The 15,587-nt window shown below is 47.1% G+C and overlaps 2 protein-coding genes across 5 annotated transcripts in view; one reads left to right on the forward strand and one right to left on the reverse strand.

The window, feature by feature from the left end:
• Nucleotides 1-15,587, forward strand: part of LOC110522209 (centrosomal protein 85L) — a 75,639-nt gene that overhangs the window by 40,392 nt on the left and 19,660 nt on the right. For both annotated transcript variants that reach the window (XM_036975781.2, XM_036975780.2), the window contains one exon: nt 1,549-2,267. In XM_036975781.2, the coding sequence (XP_036831676.1) occupies nt 1,549-2,267 (719 nt within the window). The remainder of the gene's footprint in view (nt 1-1,548; nt 2,268-15,587) is intronic.
• LOC110522210 (phospholamban) lies at nt 2,963-10,308 on the reverse strand. 3 transcript variants are annotated; one of them, XM_090232746.1, is made up of 3 exons: nt 10,181-10,308; nt 6,506-6,816; nt 2,963-5,148 (listed from the first exon to the last, which is right to left on the reverse strand). In XM_090232746.1, exons 2-3 carry the CDS (start codon nt 6,661-6,663, stop codon nt 5,139-5,141), a joined length of 168 nt encoding a protein of 55 aa, XP_090088872.1. In that variant the 5' UTR covers nt 6,664-6,816; nt 10,181-10,308; the 3' UTR covers nt 2,963-5,138. The 3 variants fall into 3 exon arrangements, with proteins under 3 accessions (XP_090088872.1, XP_090088871.1, XP_021456091.1); XM_090232745.1 differs by having other exon boundaries at nt 6,506-6,821; XM_021600416.3 differs by having other exon boundaries at nt 6,474-6,821.

Genomic DNA, 15,587 nt, shown 5'->3' on the forward strand with positions numbered 1-15,587 from the left:
ATTATGCGTCCCACCCTGCGTCCTTGCTGCTCATATTAGAGAACATTCCGGACAGTGCATGGGGGGGGTTGTTGCTCTGATGTGAATTGCCCCAATGACTAATGTGACGTGAGAAGGGCTGACAGAATGACTGCTCTGTCTCTTCTCTGACTGGCTGACTCCTCCTTCAAAGTGTCCCTCTCTGTCACTGTCAGGATACAGGGGTGTCAGAGCCCTTGGCCTGCTCTCATTTTGGCCTCAGATTATCTGGTCACCTATTGTTTAGATTCAGTTGAAGGGAACTTTTCACAGGGTTCGTTAGGGTCAGGAGCAGTTCTGTGCTTCCAGTACTAGAGGGCTCTGGGATGTTGGGAGGACTGCCCTGTCACTCTCAGACTGGTCCTCTGTCTTCCTCTCTCTCGCCTGGTGGAAGATCACTGCCACTGCATGGTTTAGTTGAGCCAACTCCTCTGTGGTGTTAGTTACCATGCTAACAGTTTACTGCATTACAACGGATGACAAAAGAGTTGGCCCAGACAGAGCTAAGACCATCCCAGGCTATTGTCCCCCTCCCACTCTGCCCCAGCTTCAGCCTCCTTTCACTGTGGCTTACTCTCCCCTCCCTCTCCCTGTTCCTCCAACTCACCAGCCAGTCTACTTGCAATAAGTCTGGAAGGAGTAAATCCCTGCTCTGCTGCATTGCAGAGTCCTCTAGTCTTAATGAGATGCACGGAAGCCCCAGTGGAAGCTTTGATGCCTTAATGTTAGTCTATTGCTGTAAATGAGGAAAGTTGGATATGGGCCACTGGTTGTTGCATCATTGCTATGATGTGCTTAAGTAATGGGCAGAACTTATAATTGGTGATGAGTCCGAGTTCACTCCTGTCTATATACTCATGGCTAACTAGTGGCCTTTTATGCTGAGGTACAGTAGTAGTATCATACTGTTTGGTTCATCCAATGATTAATGACAGTGTGACTTTAACATATGATATTGTCAATCACTTTCAGACCTGCACTGGGGAGCTAATTATCCGTGTCTTGCTTTGGTAGTTAGTCATGTTGGTTTAGAAGGGCCCAGCCATAGACACAGTCCTTTGTTTACCCCGTGCTTCTTTGTGTGTGACTGGCCACATGTGTCTGTTGCGTGATGCCCCTGAGGCAGCAGTGTTCCTAGTATGTCGTATAACACACACACACACACAGATCGTGGGTTATTCATGAGGAACATGGCAGATGAGCCCAGGGCTGACACTGTGGGCGGTGCCTCCAACCATATAGTAACACAGTAACACCCCTGCTGAACATCTGAGCCCTCCAGACAGACAGACTGCAGCTTTCTATGAACCAGGAACACATTTTCTAAACTAATAATGCCCAGTAGTATGAAATGGTCCTTGGAGCACACTGTGGAGTACTGTGTTCAGAATTGAAGCACCCCTTTGTAACTAAATTCTAGAAACTTCCCAAAAAGTTGTGGTCGTGTATTATAGAAATGTATGTCGTTTGGAATATGTAAGATAGTTGAACAAGTCCACCCACACAGTGTTCCTCTCTTCTCTCCTCCAGACCACTCCAGCTCCAGCACCACCTTGTCCTTCCAGCCGCTGCGCTCCCAAGGTGCCCTCCCCACGGCCCACGTCATGCCCTCGCCCTCCACCGGCCCCAAGCTCAGCACAGTGCCCTCCCCTGGGAGCAACCCCTGGTCTTCCTGCCAGCTGCCCTCGCCCCTCGACAGCCCCCTGGACATGAAGGACCCCCGGCCCGTCCGCCGCTGGTCCTCCCTCACCCGCCTCAGCCCCCAGGAGAAGACCATCCCCGGGGGTCGGGCCGCGTACCGCTCTGACCCCCATGGCTCCCTGGACAGAGGGGTGCTCTACGGTTACAGGCATGACCCTCTGGGCCCCACGGACCCCTACCTATCCCACCTGCACTCCCCAGGGGCCGAGGCCAGGTACAAGTACCCCCTGAGTACTAAGACAGACTCTCACTCTGCCTGCTCGTCCCCACTCAAACCCAACACTTTAGACCTGACCTACAGTGCCTTACCAGAGACCAAGCACCCTGGCGTCGGGCTGACGGTACCCAGCCAGAGGGGCCTACCACTGGGCCACCAGACAGTAGGAGGGTCTCCCATCCAGCCAGCAGTGAGGACCCAGATGTGGCTGAGTGAGCAGATGGAGTACCGGCCCCCCGGCCCCGGGCCAGAGCTTTGTGGGGCCCTGTCGGCCTGGCAACAGGAGCAGCAGCAGAGGGAGAGGCTACGGCAAGAGGCCGAGCTCAACCAGGTGAGAGGAGTGTATTGGGCGAGTGGACTACAGTTTCTGTTTGACAGCTAGTCAGGGGACTCTGTCAAATAAATTGATGAGTGTTAGGTTAACACCCATGACAACTAACTTTCAGATTTTCAGCACAATATTGCCTGGAGTCTGTACTAAAAACGGGTGAAGATTTCCCTCCAAATTGTGAACCGCTTCATGTAGGACTAAGTATTGGGGCATATCGCCCTCTGGTGGGATTCTGAAGCGTTGACGTTTTTCCTAAAGGCAAACAATACAAGATGGTCAGTGCTATCTGGAATCCTGGGGACGTCCCTACCCTTAACCCTAACCATAACTCTAACCTAATCCTTACCATGGCCATGTTAAATGTAAACTTCAATGGGTTAGGGACGTCCCAACGATCACGTTTCAAGTTTTAACGTCACATCCACAAGTAGAGTAAAATGCCTTTCTAGCACGCTCTTAACCAAGCTATGCAATAATCAATATCAATGTGGTACTAAAAATAACATAAGGTAGAACAAAAACAGGAGGAAGTAAGTATGCTATATACAGGGTCAGTTCCAATACCATATTTACAATGTGCAGGGATACTGGAGCGATAGGGGTGGATCCCGGATTGCACCGATACAAGATACACATGCGTTTCCATGAAGGCTAAAATAAAGTAGTTCACATTTTCAATGAAGACAGGCAAACTCTTTATGGTTTGTGTATTTGATCTTTATCTTATAACATTCTTTACAAAATGCGTTGTGTGCATAAGAAAGTGACCAGTGGAGCCAGTGCCTGCAGATAGACAACCGTTCTACAGTAGTTTCATCTTCAGAGAGCTGGACGCGTTTGGTGCATTTACTCTGTGTTTGTGTCTTACTCTGCCAAAAATAAACGAGTCGCCTCTTACTACTGGACACTAAAACATTTACAGCACACAATTATGTTAGGATATCGCAATAACAATATTATATCTCTCCTCGAACAGTTTACACTACATACACATTTTTATTGAGGGAAGAATGTGTTGTACTTATCTACTATCCAGTGTGAATATGCTAAAAACTGTGTTCAAAAGCAACTGGACACAAAAAGATGAAAAGCCAACCGTCTCCAAAGGGCCTAACTCAACTGTTACTCTGTGAGTGCAGCATAAAGAGATGATATCGCACCAGAAAGGACTGATAACTTTAAAGGTCATATGCAGCTGTTTTTATCTCAACATCAAATCATTTCTGGGTAACAATTAAGCACCTAACTTGTGATTGTTTTCATTTAAAATGGTAAAAAATAAACAAAAAAATTGCTTCTTAGGAAAGGGCCATTTCTCAAGCAAGAATTTTGCTAGGACTGTCTGGGAGTGGAGTGGGGAGTGGGAAACTGAAAATGAGCTGTTATTTTCAGAGAGGTTTGGAACTCTTCTTTCTCATTGGTCTATTATCCAATTTACCCCATGGTGATGTCATCATAGAAGGCCAAAACTCCATCCCACCAAAACAGGCAGAAATTTTAGGCAATCCTTTCAAACAGCTTTGGGCATTATCATAATTTTCACAATACTACAGTATAATTCCAACCTCATTGTGTGGAAATATATATATATATAAAACATAGGATTATCACGTTTTTGAATGCACTGGGCCTTTAAAGATTGCATACTAGTTTTCCTAATTTCAGTTTATGTGGCGAAACAAGAAAATATAGTGTAGAGAATCATTGTACCATCTAAACCGCTGTGAAATATATATTTTAAAATAGTATTTTCAGCCGTTTGAAACTGAAAAAGAAAGTAAAAGACAAAAAATTGGAACCATAGAAATAGAACAGAAATGGAACAGATTAGACTAGCTTTCGATCAGAATGACAGAACTATAACTCACATTTCTATGTGAATTGTGGAGGGTCAGCCAAAAAAGTTACATATTGCAGGTTTAATCATTTTCAGTTCCATTTCATTTGTCAGTTGCATCATGCGTGTTTTGTGCTTTGGTCTTAATAGTCTGACTGTGAGTGTAAAAGCTTTAAAGAGCTTGTTCTCTATGGCTCATATAAACCCATACGTAAAATGTATGCACCAATGACTGTTAGTCACTTTGGATAAAAGTGTTTGCTAAATGGCATACTTAAAAAAGAAATCATTGGCCAGAATGAAATGTGGTGCAGTTAGGTGATTCTACCACTAGAGGGAGGTCAAGCTAAATGGAAGGAGGGCATGCTATTGATTCTCCCATGCCAACATTTTTTACATTCTCTACCATCGGTGGATGGAGCTTCATCCTCCTGTCATATTTTGAATCTTGCCGTCTCATGTTACGATCTCACGGAATCCCAGACTTTTCTTCTCTCCAACAGCTCAAGATCTTGGATTCTAATCCAGCAGGTTCGCAGCCTTTATTCAGTGATTTGATGCTGTGGATGAACAACTGTTGAATAGTAATTAGTCAAAGCCATGGTGTATTTATATGATCAAATCAGAGGTAGAGGGACTCCCATCAGACCCTGTGGCCCTTGGGGACTGGAATTGCTCAACCTAACTACTGTAAGCCATGAGGTCAGATGTCAGAGGTTACATGAGCTTGACCAGGACAAGCATGAGGAGCAGCACGATGACGATGAGCAGGAAGTTGAGCATCAGGTTGAGGCCGCGGTCGTTGACCAGATCCATGATGACACTCGACATGGAGGAGGCTGGGTTCAGGCTGCAGATACCCCAGGCAGAGTGGTCAATTTCTGGGCAAAGCTCTTCAGTCCAGGGGAAGGGGGGGGGGGTCTTCTGGAAGGTTCCCCAGGAAGGCTAGTGATGGATTGATGATTGGATGGATGCAGATTACATCTCCCTGCTTAGCCCTCACTGTAGCTGTGCTGTGGTGGTTGTTGGTTCAGCTACAGAGGTCTGAGAGGGAAAACAGGGGCCCAGTGAGAGACCGGTTCGCTTACGCAGACACAAACATGATCACACACACATATACAAGTCAGATTCCCATGGGTTAACATTGTCAGTACGTTTATTTCAGCAGTGCACTGTAGTGTGTCAGTATAGCCAGGTGGCAGAAGGGAGCTGTAAGTTAAGAGTCACTGTGAGGGATGACAGAACTACAGGGGGGTGACATGTGTGCACACAACTTTGACATACACTCCCCTACGTATTTGTTTGGACAGTGAAGCTGAAAGGTTGAATTTGGCTCTATAATCCAGCGTTTTGGATTTGAGGTCAAAAGTTTTATCAGGCGACAGTACAGAATGTCACCTTTTTATTTCAGGGTATTTTCATACACATCTGTTTACAGTTTAGAAATGAATGCACTTTATGTATCTAGTCGCCCCCCCATCTGATTGTGCCATGAGTATTTTAACCCATATTTTAACAGGTAATTTGACTGAGAACACATTCTCATTTACAGCAACGACCTGGGGAATAGTTACAGGGGAGAGGAGGGGGATGAATGAACTGGGGATAATTAGGTGACAGTGATGGTACTGTATAAGGACCAGATTGGGAATATAGCAAGGACACAGGGGTTAGCTCCTCTACTCTTACAATAGTGTATTCAATTTAGTCCAAAGTTTAGTGTTTGGTCCCATATTCCTAGCACGCAATGACCACATCGTGCTTGTGACTCTACAAACTTGTTGGATGCATTTGCTGTTTGTTTTAGTAGTGTTTCGGATTATGGTGTGCTCAATGATTGGTAAATCATTTTATTGTGTCATTTTGGAGTCCCTTGTATGGTAAATAACAATAGAATATGTTTCTGAACACTTCGACATTAACGTGCATGCTACCATGAATCGCGAATAATGAGGATTGAGAAAGTTACAGATGCACAAAGATCATGCCCCCAAAACATGCTAACCTCTCATTAGCATTTGTTTGGTGGGGTATGATATTTATGACTCTACTTTAGCTTCACTGTGCAAATAAATATGTAGGAGAGTGTATACTGCATCTGGGAACAACAATCTTCTATTGCAACTCTCACACTGCAACTTTCTAGTATTATATATGATTGTATATGTCATTCAAATAAATCATGCCGGATTATTAGACTCTACAAAACAGTATATCTGATCTTATCCTACACGAATTCCTGCAAATTCAAAGCCATTTGACAAAATATTAAGATAATCTCCATGTTTGCCACCCAATCCCCTCCTCTCCCCTTTCATTGTCTGGCCCTCTTAAAGAGTGCATGGCCCTGTTGGGCTGTAGTGTGGCACCTGGCCCCTCCCGGCCCCTCCTCGGCCCTCACATCAACAACACGATGATGTAGATGAGCAGCAGGCAGATGAGGATGAGGCTGAAGTTGACAAAGAGCTCCTGCATGTTCTGCCTGGCCTGGGGGGGCACGTCCACCGCCATGGAGGCTCTGCGGATGGCCGAGCGCATCGTGTGCTGCACCTTATCCATGCTGGGACTGGCTGGGCTCTGTGGGGTTGGGCGCTAGGCAGTGAGGGGCGAGAGCGTACTCTAGGACAGGTGGACAGAGGATAGAGAGTGGTGGCGGGCTGGTGACGGAGGGAGGTGAGAGGAGTGGTCCCGGTGCCCAGGGGTCTGGAGGAGCTGCGCTGGGGGGAGGGAGTGGCAGAGAAAGTGGAGTCGGTGAGGAAACACAGACAAAGAAATACCGTTAACGGAATCAAAATAACATTTTTAGTCACATTCAGTTTCCTTAACAATTGGTTCAACTGGAGGGCAAGATACCCCACCCATTCCCCTTCATGTCCAACGGTATGGCTGACCCTGTAAAACAACACATTTCACTGCAGCTATCCAGTGTATGTTACAATACAACATCATTTAAAAAAAAAAAAAATCTATATAATCAAACGGCACTCACTTTGGGGCCCCATAACCCCAGGCCTTATAATCAATCACAGATCTCCTATCCCCACTGAGTCTGCTCTCTAGTGTCACGTGTTTGCACAGCTCTGCCCCTCCTCTCAAGGTCAAAACAACCGAGAGGGGAGGATAATGGAATGATAATAAAAATGGACTCCAACCTCCTGTCGTCTCCCATAATTCATTCCTCTCTATAAATGGCCGACTGGATTTGGCCGATCGTATCTGGGCTTATTCTGTGAAGGACGCACCGCAGTGTTTTCTAAAAAAGGGAAACGGTTTTGTACTTCTCTCTCAATGGGGTTCATAAGTTGTGAGTCGGAAGCTAGGTTTGAAGAGATGTTTGTAACCTGGATGGTGGCGGTTTGGTATTCGTGGTGTATGTTACTTGTTTTTGTTGTCGTTGCATATTTTGGCGTATTTTAATGCTTAAATATTGTCGGGGTTCTTGAAGGATGCGATGCTTTAGCTCGATGATTTTATGTGGAATGTGTGTTTTCTATGTACTGTGACAGCTTTCGACATCATAGAAATGAGAATCCCACTTCCCTGCTGGGTGTTTGACGACTCCAACATGGACGTGAGTAGGTGCTGTATGCGGTGTGCCCTTTCTGACTCCACCGCATTCCCTCTGGCGGAACATGGAAGGAAAAACCTGCTGGAGATCACACGCCTTATCGGAACGCAGAAGACTTCTAACTGGAGATGAAGCCATTCAAACCACCTCTAATCTCAGTGACGGTGAGGGTGCTGTTGGAGATATTACTGTGGCTAAAGCTGTCCTCCATTTTGGGTCGAGAATATACACACTGGGTTGTGATCGTCAGAGCAGCCCTGCTTCTCTCTAGTCCGCCCGCACAGGCCTTATCTCTTCTTCCAGAATCCTCTCTCCCCTCAGGGGCTCCTCAGTGACAGGCATGCCCAGGAAAGGTGAGGATCTGTGAGTCACTCTCCCAGCTTTGCCCCTGGTCCCTGCTGGTTCCCTGCCTCTCTGAGTCAGACTACCCATGGCCTGCTCCAGAGTAGAGGGGAGGGAGATGCAAGGCGAGGAGGCGGCCAGGCCCGCTGAAGACCTGCTGACAGCAGTTATCTGCCCGGCTCCAGCTATGTGCCAGCGGGTATTCTTAGGGCTGACCTTTGGCTATCTCAAAGAGGTGGAGTCCATTTCGACACTAGCCAAACCTAAACCCCTCTTTAAAAACATCCCTCTGACCTGACCTCGTGAACACCACCCGTGTGGAGGGAGGGGAACTGCGCGTGCAAAGCATGGGTTGGGTGCAGTAGAGCGTGTGGATTTAATGGGTCAGGATGTAGATACGGAGGAATCTCGCTTGAGTCCTGATAATGAGTCTGTGAGGATTAAGGGCCTTCTGTCCACTATAGCATCAATCCATCTCTGCTAAGAGATTATCTTTCTACACTTTTTGAGTCGTGTTGTTTTACGTTCCATTGTGGTTGAGAGGAACGCTAGGCTATACCCTGGTGTTCCAAGAAGATCACAGGTGCCCCCAGCCTAAAAGGAACTGGAGGGTTCTGGGTAAGAGTGGTTACTAGCGAATGACGTCGGAGCCCAGGCTGGCACAAACATACCTCCCTCAGCCTGGTCACATGACACATGGTTTGCTTAACGCACCATGCCTTCAGCGATGAGTGGCAATCAAGCGGCATGTCAACACCAAATGCCCCCAAGCCTTCAGCTCTGGAGTGGTCAGGAGTTGTTCTCCTCATGTCAGGACAAGGGGATATGATAAGTTCATTAATAATAGCCTCTCCCCTGGCACTACTAAACATGTCACCATCTACTCAATCACTGCCCCCTGGGTTCACCCACCCACCCTTACAAGGGCATTCTGAAGGGGAGGCCAAGGACACAGCAGGATGAAATGACAAACTAATAACAGCAGGATGAAATGCCAAACTAATAGAGGCTGTTGTTGAAACCCTATGGGGACGTTGTTTGGATTGTAAAACCCAAACCCGCCATTCCTCTTCATGAAAGAGTCCACATGGAGCGACGGAGTCAGTGGGGGAAAAACAAAGCCGAACATGAAATCGAATCGAACCTAAGAAGGAAATCCTTCTGAAACCTGGCAGAAGCGTTCACAGGCCAATAGTGTTCGTTTTTTTTTTTTTTTTTTTTTTTTTTTCAGCTCTCTTGGCGTAGTTCCTGTGATAATGAGTCATCTGGAGGGAGAGGGAGGAAAGCTTTCAATGGGCTTGGCCCCCAGCGCTGAACTTTCCATGATGGCATCACACAGCAATGTACAGGGAACTGTGGGCATTGATTTGGATGTGTGGCTCAGGAGAGGGCATAAGTGAAATGTTATACAGTCCCAATTACGATACGCATAGCAGTGTGAACAATGGTCAGTTGCCAACCAGAAAATGTCTGTTCTATTCAAACAAAATATATCTTCATAACAGCCTCTTCCACCTGGTATTGAAATATAGGATTACAATGAATATGAGAATTGATTACCAGTAGATTCACTGCACTGAGGCAAGCTAGAGTGGGCCATTTTCATGATAAACCCATGTGATTTCCAGTTCTCTCCTCCAGTGTGTGGTTGGTTGGTTGGCAGTAACCTTTCCCTGTCTACAGACTCCCTTTTGTGTCCTGTCTGCTCATTTCAATCAATGCAAATTCCAGGCCTTTGCCAGATGCAAATGTGTGTGTTGTGGATAGGTCACGGCTAGCCTCTGATGTGTGTGTGCGAGCGCGCGCGCCGCTCTGTCTGTTTAGACAGGAGGACAGTTAAGTTCAGAACTGCTCCATCCTAAACATCAGGGTACCATTTGTCTCAGGATATAGCCTTCATAACAACACTATTGCGTATTGCAAGATCAATCATCGCTTGAGAGACACAAATACAGTTGCTTAGGTGTTTTGTGAGTCTTATCCGTCTGAACTATTAGTGCTTGACCTTGAATAAATGATATTTAGGGAATACTTTGGAGCCCCGCAGGAGTGCATTGTTATTAGTTTCGAGGTAATGTCGATATCGTCGTATAGCTGGAACAGTATTACAATATGGCTTTCTTTACAGCCCTTAAGTTGTCATTCTCGCCAGGCCTGTGCACTTACCTGCTCCAGTGGAGTGGGTGGATAGATGGATGTTGATCTGGAGGTCACAGACCGTCTGGTGAGGAGGCTGGCAGAAAGGCTGTGGATCCAGCAGCAGCAGGCGAGGAGGCTCTCTGGCAGCACTCTGCACTACGTCACCTTGTTTATGGGAGGAAAAGCAGATGGGCGGAGAGTGGAGAGGAGAGAGGGAAGGGAGAGAGAGGGATGTAGCTGCCTGGGGGAGTGGCATCGCTGCTATGTGGTCTGTTCATCCGTCCATTTTGGAAGAGGAGGGCACGGATGGGCAGAGCGGGCAAGCGGCCTCCCCTCTCTCACCTGGCGTACTATAGATAGGCTAGTACCTCTCGTTCTGAACTGGGTCTCTTTCTTTCCGTCTGCTGGAGGACCTACACCATTTGAACCCTGAGGAGTTTGACCTGTGTGTCTTCACTGTCTCTGTCAGGTCATACTTAGTCATTCTGAAATGGCAAACACAGGCTGATTGTCAGTCCTGGAAGTGATGCGCAGCCACAGCTGAAAAAGGACAATGTTGTGGTTGCTGTGTTTCTTTTCTCTCTCAGGAGAGTTTCCGAGAACGAATCGATCCTCCGCAACATCGCTTACCTGTTTCTTATTGAGAGTTTGTTCCCTTTCAGCTTTTCTGGCTTCCGTTGTGTGTGTGCTTCCTAACCCGCATAGACTCTGTTAGTTTGAAGGACTGTCTATTGCCGTTTCATGCAGTCAGTCCTCTATGTGTTCCTGACTGTATCAGAGGAAACACAGTGGCCATCAATCTCTCCAGGGGCTCTGAATCTGAACATCTTTCCTGTACAGTTTTCAGCCCCAAAACAGAAACAAATCCCTCCGCTCTTCCTTAAAAGGAGCGTTTAGCTGGGTCTTGACTCGATCAAAACAAGCTCAGAATAGTGCTTTTTTTTTTTTTATGGCCGTTGCTTTGAGGAAGGGCGACGGGGGGTGGGGGGGCGACATACTTTGTCCCGGTCTTCTCTGGCTTGGGTGGTACTGTTCTTGGAACACCGAGCACCCCCTCCTGCGGTGGCACAGGTATGCCCACACAGGTGTCGGATGCCAACGGTCGGTGACCTTCATTAGAGGTTGAACGAAGCATTACGCACACACATACAGTACATGCATTCATACACACACACACTCCATTCATACCTACTGTGTCTCTGCACGGCATTCTCGCAAAGGCTCTCATCTGCGCCGTATCCATTACATGAGAGAGAACTTCTTCAATGCTCATAATCACCCTCTGTAGCGGTGCGTTAATCATGACCACAAACATTGACATTCTGAGACGGGGGGGGGGGGGAGAGAGAGTTCCAACCAGCCACATCTATAATGGAAGCTGTTGATGTTGTTTAGTCTAAGCACAGCATGGGTCTCTCGTTAACTGTGGGCTTTGGGGTTAGTTGTAAACCTGTGTTCAGTGCATATAGCAGCCATTTGTATGACTCAGACTTCCCTTTATGAAGGTGCATAACAGGCTTGGTGGAGGTGGATCCCTTGCGGCGCGCTGAATAAATGCGGTGGAATTATGGTGGAATTAAGTCAGTCAGAAAATGGTGTATCTGCAGACACACCTTCATTTCTTAGATCTACACCCCGAATGTATACCCGTCGCAAGACCCACTGCTTATTTATAAAACCCTCTTAGGCCTCACTCCCCCCTATCTGGGATACCTACTGCAGCCCTCATCCTTCACATACAACACCCGTTCTGCCAGTCACATTCTCTTAAAGGTCCCCAAAGCACACACATCCCTGGGTCTCTCGTCTTTTCAGTTCGCTGCAGCTAGCGACTTGGAACGAGCTGCAAAAAAAACACTCAAACTGGACAGTTTTATCTCCATCTCTTCATTCCCAAGACTGTGGCTGCTTCGCGTGATGTATTGTTGTCTCTACCTTCTTCCCCTTTGTGCTGTTGTCTGTGCCCAATAACATTTGTGCCATGGTTTGTGCTGCTGCCATGTTGTATTGCTACCATGTTGTTGTCATGTTGTGTTGCTACCATGCTGTGTTTTCATGTGTTGCTGCCATGCTATGTTGTCGTCTTAGGTCTCTCTTTATGTGGTGTTGTGGTGTCTCTCTTGTCGTGATGTGTGTTTTGTCCTATAGTTTTACTTCTGGTAGGCCGTCATTGTAAATAAGAATTTGTTCTTAACTGACTTGCCTAGTTAAATAAAGGTGAAATAAAACAGTTAAAAATGTAAAGGTAAAGTCCAATGCATTTCCAATGCTCAGATCACGGCAGTCCCAATGTATCCCCTCTAGGGTAGGAGAGGTGGAGGTGTGTGTCGGTGTGCAAGGCTGGGAGAAAGTGCTGAAAGCTGGGGTGTCTGCACTGGAGGGCCCTGGGAGGAGGGCGGCAGGGGCGATAACGTTCTAGGAATTGGCAGCAGATTAGCTGTGCTATGTGATAGAGTGGCGCTCGCCTCGCCACGGCAGTAGCCAGGGGATATACAGAGACACTCAGAAAGAGGTAAAGCGAGAGAGAGAGCGAGAGACTCAGAAAGAGGTAAAGAGAGAGAGAGAAAGGTGAGAGGAGCTAGAGAGAGAGAATATGGCTTGTCTCTTCCATATGGCCCCACCATACCACCGTATAGTATAATGAGTCAGCCTGCCTGCTTGCCTGCCTGCTTGCCTGCCTGTCAGGTCTCCAGGGCCCTCCTAGACGACCTCTCCAGCAGTGAGACAGAGAGATGGACAGAGAGAGCTACAGTTATTAGCCTGCTTGGCTCCCAGGTGTCATCTCCACAAGAATTCATTGGGAACAAAGTTGTGTTGTTTCCAATGTGCCCGGTTCATTTTAATTGGTAACATAGATGCAGCTGAAACCAGCCCCAAAGCCAAATGCTGACCTCGACTGGTGATGTGGAGAGAGACGGGCTAGGCCATTTCTGTTGGAAAATTCGAAAATTAAACAAATTCTACTCAGTTTAAATGGACGCAATTACAGATTGTAGGGCTAAATCCAGGACTACAGTACACAATATGTAGGCCTAGTAGAAGTGTGAGAAAGCTAATGAGAGATTTTGTAAATCTAGCTAGTGAGATGTAGTAGCAGTAGGTGCTAACAAGCTAGCAAGTCCACTTTAGGGCTAACCTGGGTCATAACCGTTACATGTAACTCAAACCTCGCTATGCTAACTAGCCAATAGCACCTTTGACCAGTGGGCCTAATAGATTTACAGTTTGCTGCTGTAATCTGATCTGATCCTTTAAATTAACTCTCCAGTGAAAATATCACTTTCAGAAGTTCATATTTTGTTAACTCATACCCAAATAATGTTGTTGACTCATCCTAAACTCCTATTTGTCAAAACATAAAATGGAAGAAAAACACCCCGCCTCAAACTTGCATCTCAAACAGACCGTTTCTAAAATGCTTGCTCTTTCCTGATAGAGTATGATGTCGTACTCCCGAGGAGGATGAGCTGGCCAATCAGCGGCCTAGAGCACGATGTGCTGGCCAATCAGCGGTCTACACGCGTTCATATTTTTAACGACTGGTATACGCCCACACCATTCCAACACACAAAAGCTGCTTTTTAACATACTTAATTGAAAACTTTTTCAAGGAAAACTATTTCACTCATATTGTAAGCAATAATTATAGGTCATATTTCATAAAAACGGGAAACACTGGACAGTTACTTTAAGTAATAAGCTCTGCCAGGAAGATAGTCTTTTGATAGGATTAAAGACCACCTCCCAGTAAGAATGCTTTGAACTTGAAATACACTGGCGTATGTGGGACACATTATAAAAGATGCTTCGGTTTCTGGTTCGTTAGTTTGGTGTGTGCATGCCTGTGTGTGCGTGTTTCCATCTTCCTGTGTGGTGCAGATGAATAAACCCAGCTCCCCAGGCATCTAAATGAAACTGTCTTCTCGTTTGGCATTTCAAGCGTTCAGCAGGCAGCAGCACAGGGTAATGTCTGGGTCTGTCTGGGAACAGCTGTTGCTGTTACTGCATTTCAACTGTAATTGGTTGGAATGACTGTGTGGGGGAAGAAAGCGACAATATGGTCATTAGGCGGAACACTGAAAAACCTTGTTGCCGGACAACGGAGATATACAGTATGCTCCGGCTCTAGGTCTAGTGACGACGTGAGGGAGCCTGATGGTCTGGGGCCTGGTGTTGGGAGTAAGCTTCCTCTATGGCTGGTGTGCGGTATTAAACCAATGAAGAAAGAGTGTGTGGTGCATGGTGATAACATCACCCCTGCTGCGCCCATGGCCATGACCTCAGTCTGAAGGCGGTGGGTGTTGCTTTGTGTTGGGCTTTGCTATCAGTTGGTGGGGACAGCTATGCCCCAGATCAGCCATTCATCCCGGCTGCATGGCGACAAACTAACTGCACCCCACCCACCCACCTTCTCTTAACATACTCTCTCTCGCTCGCTCAGTCTTCCTCGTTCTATAAACTTGGCAGGCAAGTGGACAGCCTCTCTTTCACCATTGATTCCCAGAGAAAGGCCTCCAGCGTACAATGCCATTTCATTTTTAGCACATGCTAATGTACAAACTTGACCGTCATTTTCATAAAAAAAATGTCATGCTGACTTCCACTCCCTGAGTGGTGTTCCTGCTCCCTGAAGGCTGTAGTGGCAGTTTGACGCTCTGCTCTCCCCAGAGAGAGTGTCCTCTACACAGGCGACACCTCCTCAGTTTGTCGCGCTCGCGAATTTAGCTTGGGTTTAGACCAGCCTAAAACAAAAGAGAGTCGGAGCTTCCCTCCTCGGCAGAAAAGCCCATAAACCATCATGTGTGGCGATATTGTGATGAGAGGGCCGAAGGCAGCAGTGGGATCCAGAGTTCAGGCCAGTCCCTGTGGGCCCCACAGGCCTATCCTGTCTTACCCTGGCCTGTCCTGGCTTGGCCTCCTCATACAGTGTTGTGGAAACTCCCCATGTTTCCCTCCAGCGTGTTGGTTGTCAGTGCAGCAGTGCCCCTACCTTTTTATTGGGGCCTTTTCTTAATATCTCCTATCTGCTGAGTTCTGAGAGCCCGTGTGTACTAGCTTATCGTACCAGGATACAGTGGACACATCTCTGCTTGTTTCTGCCGCTGCTGTGGCCACAGTCACACAATGGTTTGTTAAAAATAGGCTAAGCTATGTGAAGTGGATCTGGAGTCAGGGACGGATGGATGTCTGCCAGTGGAGGCTGCCCAGGGGAGGACGGCTCATAACAATGGCTGGAACGGAGCAAATGGAATGGCATCAAACCATATGTTTGATGTATTTGAAACCATTCCACTGATTTCCCTTCTAGCCATTACCACGAGCCCGTCCTCCCCAATTAAGGTACCACCGATCTCCTGTGATGTCTTCCTACCTTCGTTCCAGGTCAGGGTATGTGTGGGGGGAGTGGCAAAGCCTCACAGGAGGGGGTCTTTTT

This window comes from Oncorhynchus mykiss, chromosome 4 (assembly GCF_057628025.1).
Source record: "Oncorhynchus mykiss isolate SJ-2025 chromosome 4, ASM5762802v1, whole genome shotgun sequence".
Classification (NCBI taxonomy): Eukaryota; Metazoa; Chordata; class Actinopteri; order Salmoniformes; family Salmonidae; genus Oncorhynchus; species Oncorhynchus mykiss.